Raw genomic sequence first — 17,897 nt, forward strand, 5'->3', positions numbered from 1 at the left:
TGTTTGTCTTTTTTTGTAAAAGCATCTACACTTCCTCGCTGGGATTGGATTCTGTCCATCGGCCCAATTTGTTGGGATCAAGTTGGCTTCAGGATAATACCAGTTGACATTTTACTCTTCCCAATCACATGCTGAACAGAAAACATTATTTTACTGACACTCGGAAATAAAAAAATAAAGAGAAAAACCATTACTTTATACCCGTTATTTTAACTACTACTTTTTTTGCGGGTGTACAACTAATATTATAAATAGGCTCGTGTGCCACAAGCACCTTCGCAGCCGCTTTAATTCACATTTAGAGCACATACCCGCAGAGTTCAACTTCGGTGGCGATGGCTGAAAGGCACCATCTGATTTTCGTGCCAGTCCCACTCCAAGGCCACATAAAGCCGATGCTGAATCTGGCGAAGCTCCTCCATCACCGAGGCTTTCACATAACCTTTGTCAACACAGAGTTCAACCACAAGCGCTTCCTCAGCTCCAGAGGCCCCCACTCTCTCGACGGCCTCCCCCACTTCCGATTCGAAGCCATTCCCGACGGCCTGCCGCCCTCCGACCCCGACGCCGGCCAAGACATTCCCTCTCTCTGCAAAGCTTCTCAAGACCTCCTCTTAGCCCTGTTGGGGAATAAACCGACCTAGAGTAATAATCACGCACAAAGAAAAATTCAAACACACACAATGAACACCGGATTTACGTGGTTCGGTCCAAACTGACCTACGTCCACGGTAGCACACCACTGCACTATAATCTGGGAGAAATAACACACGGAGGAGCCACTGCTCAACTCTCTCTCTCACCACAACTCTCTGCTCTCTGCACTCTGCACTCTGCAATACACACACTCTCACAACTCTCTGCTGCACACACCACTCAACACCCCTACGCACAACTCTTTACACAGCCCACGCACAATTTCACACTCCTCACAACTCATATATATATACACAAGGTGAGGGGGAAGAAGTCAAACAAAGGCTGCTGCAAAGTCACAAGAGGTGGGCAGATTTGGTGGCCTTCCATTTGCAATTCAAAGTCGGCGGCTGGGCTGGTGCGGCTGCCGACGGCTCCACACCAGCAATCCTAACAATCTCCCACTTGGAGACGGAGGCAGCATCTCAACCAGTGTATATGCAAATGTTGTGCTCAGGTCCGTCTTCAATCATGAAGACCAACTGAAGTTGAGCACAACTTCAGTTTCTCTCTAGTTGCCACCTTCCTGTCTACTAGATTTCTGCAGACTAATCTGATGGCTGGTATCTTCACAACTGGTGTAAAAATGCCGGTGTAGTCAATCCCTTTCTTTAGCTCAAAGCCTTTGACTACCAACCGAGGCTTGTACTTTTTTGGAGCCGTCATGCTCCTCTTCAATTCTGTACACCCACTTGTTGTGAAGGCCTTTGGGCAACTTCCACGTTCTGTTGGAGGTGAGAGACTTCATCTCGTCCTTCATTGCAAGCTCCCACTTGCTCGCATCTTCTGCCTGACAGCATACAGGCTCTCCTCCATCTGTAAGAAGTAAATAATCTATATACCTTCTGTTTGGTATATGAGGCCGAGTAGATCTCCTAAGCTCCGGAGCTGGAGTAGGAGGCGGTGGTGTGACGAATTGCTCCACTGGTTCCTCTGCCTGAGGATTCTCGGCATTCTGCTGTTGTGTTCCCATACATTCTGGGACATTATCCGTATCTACACAGGTTGGTTCTCTCTGAACTGGTTCGGTGGATTCAGCTGTGTGCCTATCTTTGTACATCACCTTTTCATCAAAAATCACATCTCTGCTTCTGATCACCTTTTTGTTTTCATCATCCCAAATGCGGTATCCAAATTCATCTCCACCATAACCGATGAAAGTGCATTTCCGGGATTTCGGATCCAGCTTATCCCTGACATGATCATTGATATGTACATATGCAACACAACCAAAAACTTTCAAATGTGAAAGTCTTACCTCTTTGTTACTCCAAACTTCTTCTGGTAGGCAATAGTCCAATGGTACTGAAGGACTTCTATTAATCAAATAAGCTGCTGTGTTGACTGCATGTGCCCAAAACATCTTTGGCAAGCCTGACTGCATACGCATGCTTCTGGCTTTTTCTGTCAACGTTCTGTTCATCCGCTCGGCTACGCCGTTGTGTTGAGGCGTACCTGGCACAGTTCTTTCCATTCTGATGCTGTGCTCATAGCAGAAATTCTTGAACTCGGTGTCAACATATTCTCCACCGTTATCAGTTCTCAGCCTTTTGACTTTCAAACCAGTTTCGTTTTCTACCATCGCTTTCCAATTTTTAAAAGCATTGAAAACATCAGATTTATACTTCAGGAAGTAAACCCATACCTTCCGTGAATGATCATCGATAAACGTGACGAAGTAATGCTTTCCTCCTGTAGACGAAACGGTTGTTGGTCCCCATACATCTGAATGGACTAGCTCAAGTTTCTCCTTCTTCGGGGTACTGATATTTGCCTGGAAACTAACTCTTTTCTGTTTCCCAAATATGCAGTCCTCACATGTGTCAATCTTCACCGACTGTAAATCACTCAACTTACCCTTTGAGTGCATCACCCTAAGTCCCTTCTCACTCAGGTGTCCAAGTCGTTGATGCCATAGGTTGCTATCATCATTTTCTGTAGCAACTGTAATAGACATACATGTATCAGGAGTTACATAAAGAGTGCCACTTTTCTTACCTCGAGCAATTGTCAATGCACCCTTCGAAATCTTCCATTCATCACCAATGAAAGATGTGTTATAACCTTCATATGCCAATTGACCGACTGAGATCAAATTCTTCCTCAGGTCTGGAATATGTCTGACATCCTTCAGCTTCCATACTGACCCGTTCATTTTGATCTTTACTGTCCCCTTCCCGGCAATGTCGCAAGGATGATCATTGCCCAGATATACTTTACCGAAATTACCTGATGTATACTCCTCCAGGCAATCTCTGCTGCAAGTGGCATGGAATGAAGCTCTAGAGTCTAACACCCAAGACTCCCTTTTGCTCTCCAAAGAGCAGATCAACAAATCATCGTTCTCGGAAGCAATATTTGCTTCTATCTTTGCCCTCGTATCTTTCTTCTGACTTCTGCACTGGTTCTTGTAATGACCAGTCTTTCCACAGTTCCAGCACTCAATAACTTTTCTGCTCTGAGAACCTGTGTCCTGAGTACCTCTGGAATCTCTGGATTTGGACCTCCTAGTCCTGGATCTGCCACGATTGTTAGATCTTCCATGCCCGCTTCCCTTTCCTCGGCTTTCCACATTCAAAGCTGAACTTGAAGTGGAGGCATTGTTCGATTGCATTCTGATCTCCTCTGTCAAATCATGCTGATAACCTCGTCGTATTTCAGCTTCGATTTTCCTGCAGAGCTACTGATCGCAGTTACAATACCTTTCCAACTCTCAGGCAGCTGGCTGAGAATTAATAGAGCACGGATCTCACTGTCAAAGGTAATCCCGACCGAGGCGAGTTGATCCGACAACTCGTTGAAATTATTCAAGTGTCTGTTGAAGCTTTCACCTGCAGACATGCTCATGGTAAAAAGTCTCTTCATTAGATGTACCTTATTTGCGGCTGATGGCTGCTCATACATGTTCGATAGCGCATCCATAAGGGACTTGGTGGTTGTCAAGTGCTTGATGTTGAAGGCAACAGACTTTGCCAACGTCATCCTCACAACTCCGAGGGCTTTTCGGTCAAGCAACTCCCACTCGCTCTCCTTCATGGATTCTGGCTTCTCCATCAGTGGTAAGTGTAACTCCTTACCAAACAAGAAATCCTCGATCTGCATTTTCCAGAAACCGAAGTTCGTGCCGTCAAACATCTCGATGTGAGAGCTTTTCTGGTTCGACATCTCGATTCACTGATCTAGAGATGGAATTAGCTCAATCGGACAGCACGGTTGGATCCGGAACGGTCGAAAACCCTAGGAATGGCTTAAGCCGCTCGAAAAACGGACCCGAAATGGCTTCAAAAAACCCGGTCAAACTTTTGGTCAAACCTGGTCAACCCTGCTGACGTGGCACGTGGGACCCACTGCTGACGTGGCACTGTGGGGCCCACTGCTGACGTGGCACTGTGGGGTCCAATGCTGATGTGGCACTGGGGCCCACCGCTGACGTGGTGCTGACGTGGCGCTGACTGGAGCTGACGTGGCGCTGACGCAGCAGCGCTGACGTGGCGGGCCTGGCTGACGCGGCGCTGACGTGGACGCTGACGTCAGCGTCTTCAAGCTTCTTCTGGTCGCCGGACGTTCGCCGGCGCGTGGGGGCGCGTGAGGACCACTCCCTTCCTGTCGCCGGCGCGTGGGAGCGCGTAAGGGCGCGTGGGAACGTCCTTTGGACGTTGGCGGCGCGTGTGGGCGCGTGCGGCTTCGTCTGAGCTCTGTTTGAGCTCCGGTTACTGCCGTTGGCTTCGTCTCGGCGAGAGGACTTCGATGGTAGCCTCAAAATTAAATTTTGAGGTACTGGACAGGGGCTCAAAAAACCGAAATTTTTCTTGATCTGGCTATTTTTACTCCGACCAAAGCTCTGATACCAGTTGTTGGGGAATAAACCGACCTGGAGTAATAATCACGCACAAAGAAAAATTCAAACACACACAATGAACACCGGATTTACGTGGTTCGGTCCAAACTGACCTACGTCCACGGGAGCACACCACTGCACTATAATCTGGGAGAAATAACACAGGGAGGAGCCACTGCTCAACTCTCTCTCTCACCACAACTCTCTGCTCTCTGCACTCTGCACTCTGCAATACACACACTCTCACAACTCTCTGCTGCACACACCACTCAACACCCCTACGCACAACTCTTTACACAGCCCACGCACAATTTCACACTCCTCACAACTCATATATATATACACAAGGTGAGGGGGAAGAAGTCAAACAAAGGCTGCTGCAAAGTCACACGAGGTGGGCAGATTTGGTGGCCTTCCATTTGCAATTCAAAGTCGGCGGCTGGGCTGGTGCGGCTGCCGACGGCTCCACACCAGCAATCCTAACAAGCCCCCTTTAGACGACTTCTCTCCAAACTCAATGACGCCTCCTCGTCTTCGGGCGTCCCGCCGGTGTCTTGCATCGTTGCCGACGGGTTCATGTCGTTCACCTATACTGTCGGCGACGAACTCGGAATCCCAGTTGTCACCTTTTGGACTATTTCCGCTTGTACCTTGATGGGATTGAAGCAATATCGCCGCCTCAGGGAAATGGGTATTGTACCACTCAAAGGTATATATATCCATATGTCTCTATATTTGTGCATGCCTATTGCCCAATTTATTCTGATAAATACGTAGAGGAATTCGAATTTTGTGATTTACGTTGCAGATTCAAGCTATCTCACAAATGGGTATCTGGAGAACACCGTGATAGATTGGATTCCTTCCATGAAAAACATCCGTTTGAGGGATCTGCCGGCCTTCCTTCGAACCACAGATCCGAATGATTTTGTGTTCGAATTCCTAATGGGAGAAACTGAGAAATGTTTCGCCAGAGCTCCTTCTTCCTCCGTGATCATACACACATTTAACGCATTGGAGCAGGAAGTCTTGGAAGCCCTTTCGTCCATCTTTTCTCGCATCCACGCCATTGGACCCCTTCACTTGCTTCTGAATCAAATCCCAGCTGCTGAAGAAGACCCAACCCTGAACTCAATCGGTTACAATCTGTGGAAAGAAGATCTTCACTGCCTCCATTGGCTGGATTCCAAGCAGCCTAATTCTGTGCTTTACGTGAATTTCGGTAGCATAACAGTGATGACGCCGGAACAGCTAATTGAGTTCGCCTGGGGACTCGCGAATAGCAACCTCCCTTTCTTTTGGGTAATCAGGCCGGATCTGGCCGTCGGCGAGTCGGCGATCCCGCCGCCGGAATTCGAGGCGGAAACCAGAGGGAGAGGACTGATAGTGAGCTGGTGTCCTCAAGAGGAAGTTCTGAACCACGCGTCCATTGGGGGTTTCTTAACGCACAGTGGGTGGAATTCTACTCTGGAGAGCTTGGCCGGCGGAGTCCCCATGATCTGTTGGCCTTTTTTTGGCGATCAGCCGACAAACTGCAGGTACGCGTGTGGGGAATGGGGGATCGGAATGGAAATTGATAGTGTTGTGAAGAGAGGGGAAGTGGAGAAGCTGGTGAGAGAGCTGATGGGAGGAGAGAAAGGAAAGGAAATGAAGAAGAGAGTGATAGAGTGGAAGGAATTAGCCCAAGCAGCTGCTGCTTCGACTGGTTCGTCTTCCTTGAGTTTGGACAAGCTGGTGAGTGAATTTCTGTTAATAAGAAATGAGACCACAAGAAGTCCATGAAATATCTGTCCGTGTTTTTTTCACAAGTATTTCAGTAACTTTTTTTTGGTGGTTTGTGGTTGATTGATGAAGTGTGTGGAAGTGTTCTTTTTTGTTTTTGCTTTATTTGGCATCACTTTCACTCTACTTATTTCAGGCCTACTTTTGTCCGCGTGTTTAAGATCTTGATAGCTCCATTATTATAATAGTTGCTTTTAATACCTTTTTATGGTTATGAATGGATGAGTGTGCTAGGCCAATTTAGAAGTTAATATTATTTGGTTTTGTTGTATTGGATTGATCGGTTGTTAGTGTTATTTTTGTGGAGGATTTTAATTTATTATCTGTATTTTTTCTTTTTCTTATTTTGTAACCATGGTTTTCCTCCGCCAAAAGTGAGGACATACCAATAAATAAATGGAGGTGTTGCCTTCCTTTAGTTAAAAAAAAAAAAATATGAGTGTGACTGTCATTCATCCATATAGTGTCCACCTTTTTATTGTTATGAATGGATGAGTGTGGTTCGTCTTCCTTGAGTTTGGACAAGCTGGTGAATGAATTTCTGTTAATAAAAAATGAGACCATAAGAAGTCCATGAAATATCTGTCGGTATTTTTTTCACAAGTATTTCAATAACTTTTTTTTTTTGGTTTGTGGTTGATTGATGAAGTGTGGAATTTTTTATTTTTTTTTTCCGGTTATTTGGCATCACTCTTCACTCTTTGCTCTTCTTTTTGGCTTAATAAGACTTAGAATCTTATTTTGATGATAACAAATCAAGTGTACTTAACATGTTTGGTTAAGTGAAGTTTCATGGCTCAAATGCTTTTATAAAGATCAAGATCCAAGTGTTTGGAGAAATTAAATGACGATTATGCTTAGAGACATGAATTATGATGAAGCTAGAGTCAATTGAAGAAAGAGCTCAAGAAAGACACAATAAGAGGAAGCAAATGCATGAAAACTTAGCGCTTAAAAAGTTATAATATTTAAGAAGTCTCATGTAAGTACTTCAGGATTTCAATATATTTGTTCGAAGCTCTTAGGAACTATATTTGACTTAGAGACTTGTTTTTGAAAACCATGGAAAATATTTTTAAAGTCTCATTTAAGTTTTTCAAGTTTAAAAGTTAAGAGTTTTGGAAACAAAATTTTGTAAGCATATAAGCTACAAGACATAACAGACAACTGATGAATCCTCATTAGGCGAGTGACATTTTTATGCTGATAAATTTGATCAAACAGAACCAAGACAAACAACTGACCACTAAGGCTCAGACGACTGACTCAACATTGTGTTTCAAAATACGATGAACTTAAAAGGCTCAGGCAACTGACCATCAGGTCATAGTTGACTGAAGTTTTTATTTTAAATTTTAAACAACAAGGGAAAGTTTTCAAACTTGATTATTTGACTCCCAAACTTTAAGAAAATTTGGGAAACACTGCATGTAACTTGGGGAATACATTCATATACTTTTTAAGTCTATAAATATTTGTTATTTTCACAAATTACATACAACAATCAACAACAATCAAAGCACAAATAAGTTACAAATTCAAACCTTTCTTGCCGAAACTTTTTTGAAGAAATTGTTGTGTTTTTGCTGATACTACTCACAGTATTCTGATTGTTTCTATTGAGATTTTCAAATCAAATCAGAAACCCAGTGATATTCTATTGAGCTTCACTCTTTTATATTGATTATTGCTGAAATATATTGATTTTCACTTGTACAAATTTGCTCTAATTGAGATTTTTACTTGTACGAATGGATTCTCAAAGCTGATTATCGGTTATAGGTCTTCCATACTGGCAAAACCATTTCCTGTATCACTACACAAAATGCAAGCAAAAATAAATAAAATTTGACACAAGATGATGTAATGAGACTGAAATGCATTTTATTCAATTTAAAATTCAAAATAATTTGAACAAAGAGAATTTATAGGGAACCGTCCTTTTTAAGAATGAAGGATTCTTCTAATTTTATCACCACTGGGTATTCATACACATGTTCAGTTTTCCATTATCACTTCTTACTCCAAAGTCAAGACCTAGTTAATCCTTCAACCTAACCTGCATTATTTCCTTCGTAAGGATGTCCTTGTACTGCTTACGCCTCGTCATCTTTTTTGTCCATTTCTTTCTTCAAGTTCCTTGCCTGATACCTAAGTTTCTTATCCTTCCCATCCTGAATGCCCCTTCAATTCGTTCTTTGGTTATTACCAAATCTATAAAATTATGGGGACTACTCCTGATAAGATGGCCAAAATATGGATCTTTGAGAGTGTTGACAAATAAAGAAATTGCTTCCCTATTCTTAACAAAGGGATGAACCTGTGCTACCATTTCTCTTTATTGGTAAGCATATATTCTTTAAATGATGCATTCAACTTTTAAAGTCAACTTGTCTGGAGCTATCTCCATCACATGCCTATACTATGTAATGAAAGCATGAGTGGATCCTTCCAAGTGTAAATCTTTGCTCGATCAAGATGAATGTACTATCCCATAGCTGCCTTAGTCAAACTGTCTGGGAAACAGTGGATGAGCAAACTATCATTATCAAAATGTGCGGCCATTTTTTGACAATAGATCCTTAAATGATTTACTGGACATTTGGATCCACTAAACTTCATGAAATTCGGGACTTTGAATTTTGGAGGTAAAATCACATAGGGCACCTGATTAAGCGTCAAAACTGCATAATTGGGCATCTTAACCCGGGATTTACGGTTTATATTTTTAATTAAATGTCTAAAATTGTCCAATATTTTAATAAAGTGCCCAAAATCATCATTCATGAACTTTATTACATTATTTATGAAGTTTTGGTAATTTTTTGTTGCAGGAAAAATCTTAGAAACCAAAACCGATACCTGTTCGTATTTCGTACATAACTTTTCCGTTCGAGCTCCGATCGAGACATTCAAATTTTTGGAAAAAGAGGAAAGGATTATCTACAACTTTTGTGTTTTGAGTTTTGTGAGATACGGGCTCCAGAAGAGTCAGATTTACGATGAACAGAGAATGAAAAAAAAATGAAAAAAATATAACAATTCGGGTCAACTTCAATTGGGTCAAGTTGCTTGGTTGGTTGGATCTGGGTCAACTCCTATCAGGTCTTGGGTCCTAGGGCACCGCCCCCCTACCCTTTAAATTCTTCTTTTCCTGCGCACCAATTTTTCTTCAACCTTTCTTCTCCTTCTTCTTCTTCTTCTTCTTCCACTTCTCTGTTATTTTCTTCTGGCCCTTCTCTCTTCCTAGCTTTTATTTTCTTTCTGTTTTTCTCTTTTCTCAGCTCTCTGTACCTTCTCTATCCTTTGTTCCTTCCCTCTCTTCTCCCTTCTCATTATCTATTCTCTCGCCTCCTTTGTCTTCCTCTCCTTGCTCTTCTCTTTCAACCTTTGTTCTGCTAGCCCTCTGCTTCCTCCTTCAATTCTGAAACTCCCTCTGCACACGACCAGCCCTGTTTCTAGCTACCACCAGCAGAAGCCGTGAAGACCCGAGACTACCGCCACTGAGCATACCCTTTACCAGCAGCTGTGCACAGCATCACCTCAGAACCACCTTCTGCAACGTAGCTTTTGCTCCTTGCCATGACAGCTCCAGCCACCAGAAGAACACCGCGAGCCACCACCACAGGAAACCTCTGCAGACCAACCACGCACACGATCTCTCTGTTCTCCAGCCGAAAGCCATGACCACCATCAGCCCAGCCGCCGCAGCACCAGCCACTGCATCTTCTCCGGTTGTGACAACCAGCTGAAGCACCTATCCCGAGCTCTTCTGCCTGTAGCTACCAGAAACGAACCAGCCATCCAAGCCTCTGTTTTGCGCTCTCTCTCTCTCTCTTCCTTTTTCATTTTTCTTGTTTTTTTTTATGTTATGCAAACATTGTTTTTTTTTTTTTTATTATTATTTAGTTTCATTTGAAAAGTGTGAGTTTGAAAAATTATCTAAGGTATATTTTTATTATTAAAATTATTTATTTAGTTGGACATTGCTAAGTTTTCGTTGAGGTTTATTGGAAAGTTTTAGTTTTTGAGTTGATGTTTAGGGTGTTTTCTTATTATTACACTTTATTTATGTATTTTCTCAATTAATTTCGTTAAATTTAGGTCTTTGTTTGTGTTTTGTTCTTTCGGTTCGAGTTCTTGGCTCGTATTAAAAGTCAGCTTTTAGTATGCATTTAAATTGTGATTTTGGTTCCTAATTTTTAGTTCATGTTAAAGATTTGATTTTTATTCCACGCGTGTGTGTGTTTGATTAGGTTTCCATTCTTGCGCATCTTTGAGTTCATGTGCTAGTTTGCCATATTTCATTAACGCGTGTTTCAGTGTTTTCTTGAGTAGATTAGAGTTTCCATTTTTGCTCTTTAAATTGAAGCATGCTAGTTTTAGAACTTTAATTTAAGTTTTTGTTTAAGTCTTCAAAATTCTGAAAAACCCCGAATCTGAACCGAGTTCAGTGCAATTTAATTTTGATTGGAAGAACGTTAAATCTGAGATTAAAACGCATTCCCTGAGGAGACGATTTAGCCCTTGGGCTTAATATTACACGACGTAACTCTTATGCTTGGGATAGCTTCCGAGCTGCTCATTTTTCGAGTGAGTCAGCACCAAACACAAATCAAAAGCATTCACTGAACCAAACATTCTTGTTCCCTCCTCGGTTCACAAACGTTCTTCCAATGCTTCATATTTATGGCTCATTTTCTAAACTAGGGGTCGGTTCTTTAGTCACTTCCCTGACTACTCCCCTTCTTTGTATATCAGGATTCATGATTGGAGGTGCATGTGCATTTCGCAATGATTGAAATCTTGGGATTAGGGTCATAGGGATAAACATGTACGAGCTTGGTCCCGAGTTAGTTGAAAAATTCACTGGATGCTCACTAACAGGTGTAAATCCTAGTGGAAATGGAAGATCTTCTTCAATTGTAGGTTTTGGAGATTGCACAGTTTTCCCTTTATTCATTATAGTGAGAATCCTCATTAACTTATTCAATTGATCCTTAATCTCCCAAACATCTTGATGAATTTCCTCATGACTTTGCTCAAGACCTCCCATACGGCTTTCCAACTACTCACCCATGATCTTTGCCTTTTGTCTAAGAATGTAGAAAGATGGCATTTTTTTTTTTTTTTTGCTCAATGTTGGAACTCCCAGTTTTTGTTCTACCACACTAGAACACTGCTTTTGTAGGCAAATGGAACATGAGCAAAGACCCATTGTCTATGACCATGTATGCATGATTATGCATGAATTGCATGAATGCAATACAACTTAAATCAACTACTTTGCCAGAACTTTGGAAAAACCACATCACCTAATGAGAACTCCCAATTCAACCCAACTCTTGATATTCAATTCTCAATTTAAGACTCAGATTACCTTAACTAACTAGCAAGAAATTTTATTTTCTTCCACTGACTCCTATGAAGTGTCCCATTCCACTCTCGATAGATTTTTCCTCAGTAGCCCTACCTTTCATTATAGCCATACTACTTCTTTGAATCCTATTTCTATTGGGACGAGACATGGAAACTAAAACGTTTTCTCTGAAGAGTGGGAATGGTTGGAAATTTGGTAGAATTAATTTACTTATCGCCCCAACTTGGCCAGATTGCCAATTACTCACTTCAATTTCTTATATTCGACTACTTTTTTTATGATTCTATTAGACTGTTGAATCTCTATTTATTCTTCACTGAATACCACTATTGGGTTGTTCATAAGCAGATTTGGGCTTTCCATAATTTTGACCAAGGAGTATGCATGTCTAAAATGGATATAAAATGTAGGATACAGCAAAAAAGAATTGAAAAAAATATACCAAAGACTGGACTGAATCATGCGAAGAAGGATGAAGCTTATATCCCAACCCCAAGTGGATTTATCACTTTAAGATTTTCACCAAGGTTTTACCTTAAAGAGAGGGAAAACTATTGTTTAAGCATAAGTAGTTCAAGCTCTAATCCTTATTGGAAAAAGGTTCCCAAAATGTCCCCTATCCTTACCCATTGGGCTTGGACAAAATACAAACTAAGTGGAGTGGTTCACGCACCCCCAAAGACCTTATCTTATGAGAGCTAACAATACTACACCCCTATCTAATCTTAGAAGGTAAAGCTCAAGTAGGAGGCTTGTGAAAGTGTGTGAGTTCACATGCTTAGCCTATTCCCCTAAACCCCACATGTCATCCATCTTTACACAGGCTTATTCAAACATATATACAATCAAATATTCACAATCATACAAATAATATTCACAAAATATGATTGAGTAATTAAAAGACTTATTAAATTCAAATTTTAGATAATTCCTAATTAATTAATGGCTCGACTCTTTAATGTCCCTAACAAAATCGCCAAGCTATCGCGACGTCCCAAATGCATGAGCCCCCGGGAGGCAAGGGAATATGATATATGATATTGAAAATTTTGATTTGGAGTCGCCACCAACCCATTTTTTCCTTAGTGCGGTTAAAGCACCTAATTACTACTTATTTGATTGGTCTTTAGACTAAACCTAGAACAATGAACTAGTAGTCTCAGTCTGTTTTGACCAAAGTTGGGACTGGGTGTTTAGTTATGTGAGGGGAAGGTATCAACACCCCCTACACACACGCTCAATGAACGGTGCTTAATTAATTGTAAATTATCCTCAAGTTGAATTTAATAAACTTTAATTAACTTATTTTAAAATAAATAAATAAATAAATAAAATTAATAGGAGATTAAACCTCAGTGTGATTTATGAATGTCTAATGAGACCTCCAAACGAGGGGATCTTGTTAGATAAACCCCCCGAGAGATAATACAAATGAAGTGTAAAATACCTCATGGGCCTTTTTAAAATCATAGGGACACACTCGGGCCAAGAAATAAAAATAAAAATAAAATAAAATTGGAGAATTGGGAACCAAAGAGTTTTTAGAACTATCCCAATTTGTCCAACATTTATAAAAAAAAAAAAAAAAATTGATTTTTTTTCAATTTTTTTTTTCTAGAATAAACCTGCTAAGATGCCTAAAATAAAACCTAAAGAGATCCTAAAAAAAAACCCCACACGACAGCCCCATGATGTTGCCTAGATAAACTTACTGAGATTCCAAAAATAAGACCTCAAGACATCCTCAAAAAAAAAAAAAAAAAATTCCCAACACAGCAGCCCCAAAACAACCCTAATTTGCAGCACACAGTAGCCCTAAAACAACCCTAGTTTGCAGCACACAACAACCCCAAAACAACCCTAATTTGCAGCACACAGTAGCCCTAAAACAATCATAAAATAGTCAGGTTGAAAGACCTAGAACAAATTTAGAGACTGACAAAACATGCTAGAACCAAAAAAAAAAAAAGCACTACAACACATGCCTTTGAAGTGATTTTCTAACAATTGGCAAGCCAAGTAAGTGAAAACACTAGAAGTTAATAACAATGCAAGAGCAAATTTAAATTCATGATTGAAAAAAATCTTCAATGTTTATAATTAGCTCTCATCAATAAAACTAATTACATGTATCTGATAAGAACCATTTTTAAAGACATGTTGCACCAAGTAAGAAATAATGGAATTAAAACAAAGCATATTAAAACAACTAGAGCATAGAACAATTAAGATTCATTCATTTAGAATGTATTTCCATGAGCATCTAATAGAATCACAGTGGTGTACAAAAGAGCATACATGGTATAGGAGTTAAGCATATGCAAATATCTAGAAGCATGTAAGAAATAAATCTGAACAATCTCAACCCAATCACATACCTCAAGCCTCAGCCATCAAGGCTCCTGTTGTAATGTGGCTATTGTCTAAACCAATAGACTAAAGTTACAAAACTCCAAATGACAATCCAGCCAACCAGAATGAAGAATGATGAGTCACAAAAAAAACTTCCAAAATCTTAATTTAATCGGATAAGAAATAACCATCCGATCGTCTAAATCAAGCTAACTGCGTAGACACCTCCAATTCCGAAGCTGCTGCCACAATGAGGCTATTGTTCAAGCCACGTAACCAAATTTACAAAGCTTCAAATGACAATCCGACTGTCTGGAATGAAGAAGGATGAATCACGGACAACTTTTCAAAATATCAGCTCAATTGGATGAGAAATCACCATCTGATCTTCCACATCAAGCTGACTGCTCAGACACCTTTAATCCAAAATTTTTAGCAAATAATTTTCTTCTCTCCTTCACTCTTTCTTAGCTATACCAAGGATGTACTAAGCTTTTTTTTTTTTTTTTTTCCTCTCCTCTCTTTTTATGTGGCTATCCTCCCCTTGCAGACGTCCCCTTCTTATAGAGCTAGAATTTCATTCATCATTAAAAGTAAATCAAATCATCTTAGGCAATTTCCTTTCTTTTCATGCGGATGTTTTCCATTCGCAGAAAGTTTCCATCATAGGATCAACCAGATATCTGATTTCTTTTCATGCTAATCTCAAACAAATCATCATTCTTTACTGCAAATCATTCAAATTTAAAAAATAAATCATTCAATTTAATTAAATATTTTAACATATCCTCTTTTGTATTTTATTTCTTTGATGTATTTCTTTGAAACTTAGTATTCAGTATCCTCCTTTAAAACATTTTATATTAGGTCACAGGCAAAATAGAGTGTCCATATCATATATTCGAAAAAATAAAGTTTAACCAAAATTCGAAGAAAATATATGGCCGGCTTTGCGTAGCAAAACTAAAACAAAATAAAATAAAAGCAGCTTATGGCTTATGGCCACCGGCAATTCGCAACGCGCCGCCCGCCTATTTTTGATGGGCGATTTTCAATTATTTTTTGTTTTGTTTTGTTTTGTTTTTCTTTTTTTGTAAAAGCATCTACACACTTCCTCGCTGGGACCGGATTCTGTCCTGCCCAATTAATTGGGATCATGTCGGCTTCTGGATAATAACAATCTGACATTTTACCCTTCACATGCTGAAGAAAAAATATTATTTTGCTGACACTGAGAAATAAAAAAATAAAAAGAAAAACCATTACTTTGTACCCGTTATTTTAATTATTACTCTTTTTGCGGGTGTACAAGTAATATTATAAATAGGCTCGTGTGCCACAAACACCTTCGCAGCTGCTTTAATTCATGTTTAGAGCACATACGCGCAGAGTTCAACTTCGGTGGCAATGGCTGAAAGGCACCATCTGATTTGCGTGCCAGTCCCACTCCAAGGCCACATAAAGCCGATGCTGAATCTGGCGAAGCTCCTCCATCACCGAGGCTTCCACATAACCTTTGTCAACACAGAGTTCAACCACAAGCGCTTCCTCAGCTCCAGAGGCCCCTACTCTCTCGACGGCCTCCCCCACTTCCGATTCGAAGCCATTCCCGACGGCCTGCCGCCCTCCGACCCCGACGCCGGCCAAAACATTCCCTCTCTCTGCGAAGCCTCTCAAGACCTCCTCTTAGCCCCCTTTAGACGACTTCTCTCCAAACTCAATGACGCCTCCTCGTCTTCAGGCGTCCCGCCGGTGTCTTGCATCGTTGCCGACGGGTTCACGTCGTTCACCTATGCTGCCGGCGACGAACTCGGAATCCCAGTTGTCGCCTTTTGGACTATTTCCGCTTGTGCCTTGATGGGATTGAAGCAATATCGCCGCCTCAGGGAAATGGGTATTGTACCACTCAAAGGTATATATATCCATATATGTCTCTATATTTGTGCGTGCCTATTGCCCAATTTATTCTGATAAATACATAGACGGGTTCGAATTTTGTGATTTACGTTGCAGATTCAAGCTATCTCACAAATGGGTATCTGGAGAACACCGTGATAGATTGGATTCCTTCCATGAAAAACATCCGTTTGAGGGATCTGCCGGCCTTCCTTCGAACCACAGATCCGAATGATTTTGTGTTCGAATTCATGATGGGAGAAACTGAGAAATGTTTCGCCAGAGCTCCTTCTTCCTCCGTGATCATACACACATTTAACGCATTGGAGCAGGAAGTCTTGGAAGCCCTTTCGTCCATCTTTCCTCGCATCCACGCCATTGGACCCCTTCACTTGCTTCTGAATCAAATCCCAGCTGCTGAAGAAGACCCAACCCTGAACTCAATTGGTTACAATCTGTGGAAAGAAGATCTTCACTGCCTCCATTGGCTGGATTCTAAGGAGCCTAATTCTGTGCTTTACGTGAATTTCGGTAGCATAACAGTGATGACGCCGGAACAGCTAATTGAGTTCGCCTGGGGACTCGCGAATTGCAACCTCCCTTTCTTGTGGGTAATCAGGCCGGATCTGGCCGTCGGCGAGTCGGCGATCCCGCCGCCGGAATTCGAGGCGGAAACCAAAGGGAGAGGACTGATAGTGAGCTGGTGTCCTCAAGAGGAAGTTCTGAACCACGCGTCCATCGGGGGTTTCTTAACGCACAGTGGGTGGAATTCTACTCTGGAGAGCTTGGCCGGCGGAGTCCCCATGATGTGTTGGCCTTTCTTTGCCGATCAGCCGACAAACTGCAGGTACGCGTGTGGGGAATGGGGGATCGGAATGGAAATTGATAGTGTTGTGAAGAGAGGGGAAGTGGAGAAGCTGGTGAGAGAGCTGATGGGAGGGGAGAAAGGAAAGGAAATGAAGAAGAGAGTGATGGAGTGGAAGGAATTAGCCCAAGCAGCTGCTGCTTCGACTGGTTCGTCTTCCTTGAATTTGGACAAGCTGGTGAATGAATTTATGTTAATCAGAAATGAGACCACAAGAAGTCCATGAAATATCTGTGGTGTTTTCTCACAAGTATTTCAATAACTTTTTTTTTTTTGGCTTGTGGTTGATTTTTTTTTTTTTTGGATTACGCACCGGGTATCCACGTGTCCGTTTTACGGTCCACGTAACTAATCTTGCGCCCCTTGAAGTTGACCCCACAACTCCAAAGTGAGGGTAAATTCAGGAGTACAGGGACGAAAACGAGCTCAAGAAGGTTTGAACACCTGACCTCGTGAAAGATACTCTTGCAACCTGCACTACCACCTGAATCACACCCTGGGGGGTTGGCTTGTGGTTGATTGATGAAGTGGGTGGAAGTTTTTTTTTTTTTATTGGTTATTTGGCATCACTCTTCACTCTTCTTATTAAAATAAAATTAGAAAATAAAAACATCGCCCAAAAGGGCCTACTTTTGTCGGCGTGTTTAAGATCTTGATAACTCCATTCTTATAATAGTTGCTTATAATACCTTTTAATTGTAACGAATGGAAGAGTGTGGTTAGGTTTCTTTGTTAACATTATTTGGTTTTGTTGTATTGGTTTAGTTGGTTGTTAGTATTGTTTTTGGGGAAGATTTTAATTCATTATCTATATTCTCCCTTTTGCTTATCTTGTAACCATGATTTTCCTGCGCTAAAAGTGAGGGCATATCAATACATAAATGGAGGTGCTGCATTCCTTTAGTTAAAAAAAAAAAGTATGAGTGTGACTGTCATTTATGCATATCTTGTCCACCTTTTTATTGTTATGAATGGATGAGTGTGGTTCGTCTTCCTTGAGTTTGGACAAGGTGGTGAATGAATTTCTATTAATTAGAAATGAGACCACAAGAAGTCCATGAAATATCTGTCGGTGTTTTTTTCACAAG

The 17,897-nt window shown here is 41.1% G+C and overlaps 1 protein-coding gene and 1 pseudogene across 1 annotated transcript; both read left to right on the top strand.

Moving 5' to 3' along the window:
* Positions 1–293: 293 nt before the first annotated feature.
* LOC131148918 (7-deoxyloganetin glucosyltransferase-like) lies at positions 294–6,632 on the top strand (annotated as a pseudogene).
* An 8,621-nt stretch (positions 6,633–15,253) lies between these two features.
* LOC131148920 (7-deoxyloganetin glucosyltransferase-like) lies at positions 15,254–17,462 on the top strand. The gene is made up of 2 exons (XM_058098882.1): positions 15,254–15,960; positions 16,062–17,462. Exons 1-2 carry the CDS (start codon positions 15,456–15,458, stop codon positions 17,033–17,035), a joined length of 1,479 nt encoding a protein of 492 aa, XP_057954865.1. The 5' UTR covers positions 15,254–15,455; the 3' UTR covers positions 17,036–17,462.
* The last annotated feature ends 435 nt before the right edge of the window (positions 17,463–17,897 follow it).

This window comes from Malania oleifera, chromosome 2 (genome assembly GCF_029873635.1).
Source record: "Malania oleifera isolate guangnan ecotype guangnan chromosome 2, ASM2987363v1, whole genome shotgun sequence".
In the NCBI taxonomy this organism is placed as follows: Eukaryota; Viridiplantae; Streptophyta; class Magnoliopsida; order Santalales; family Ximeniaceae; genus Malania; species Malania oleifera.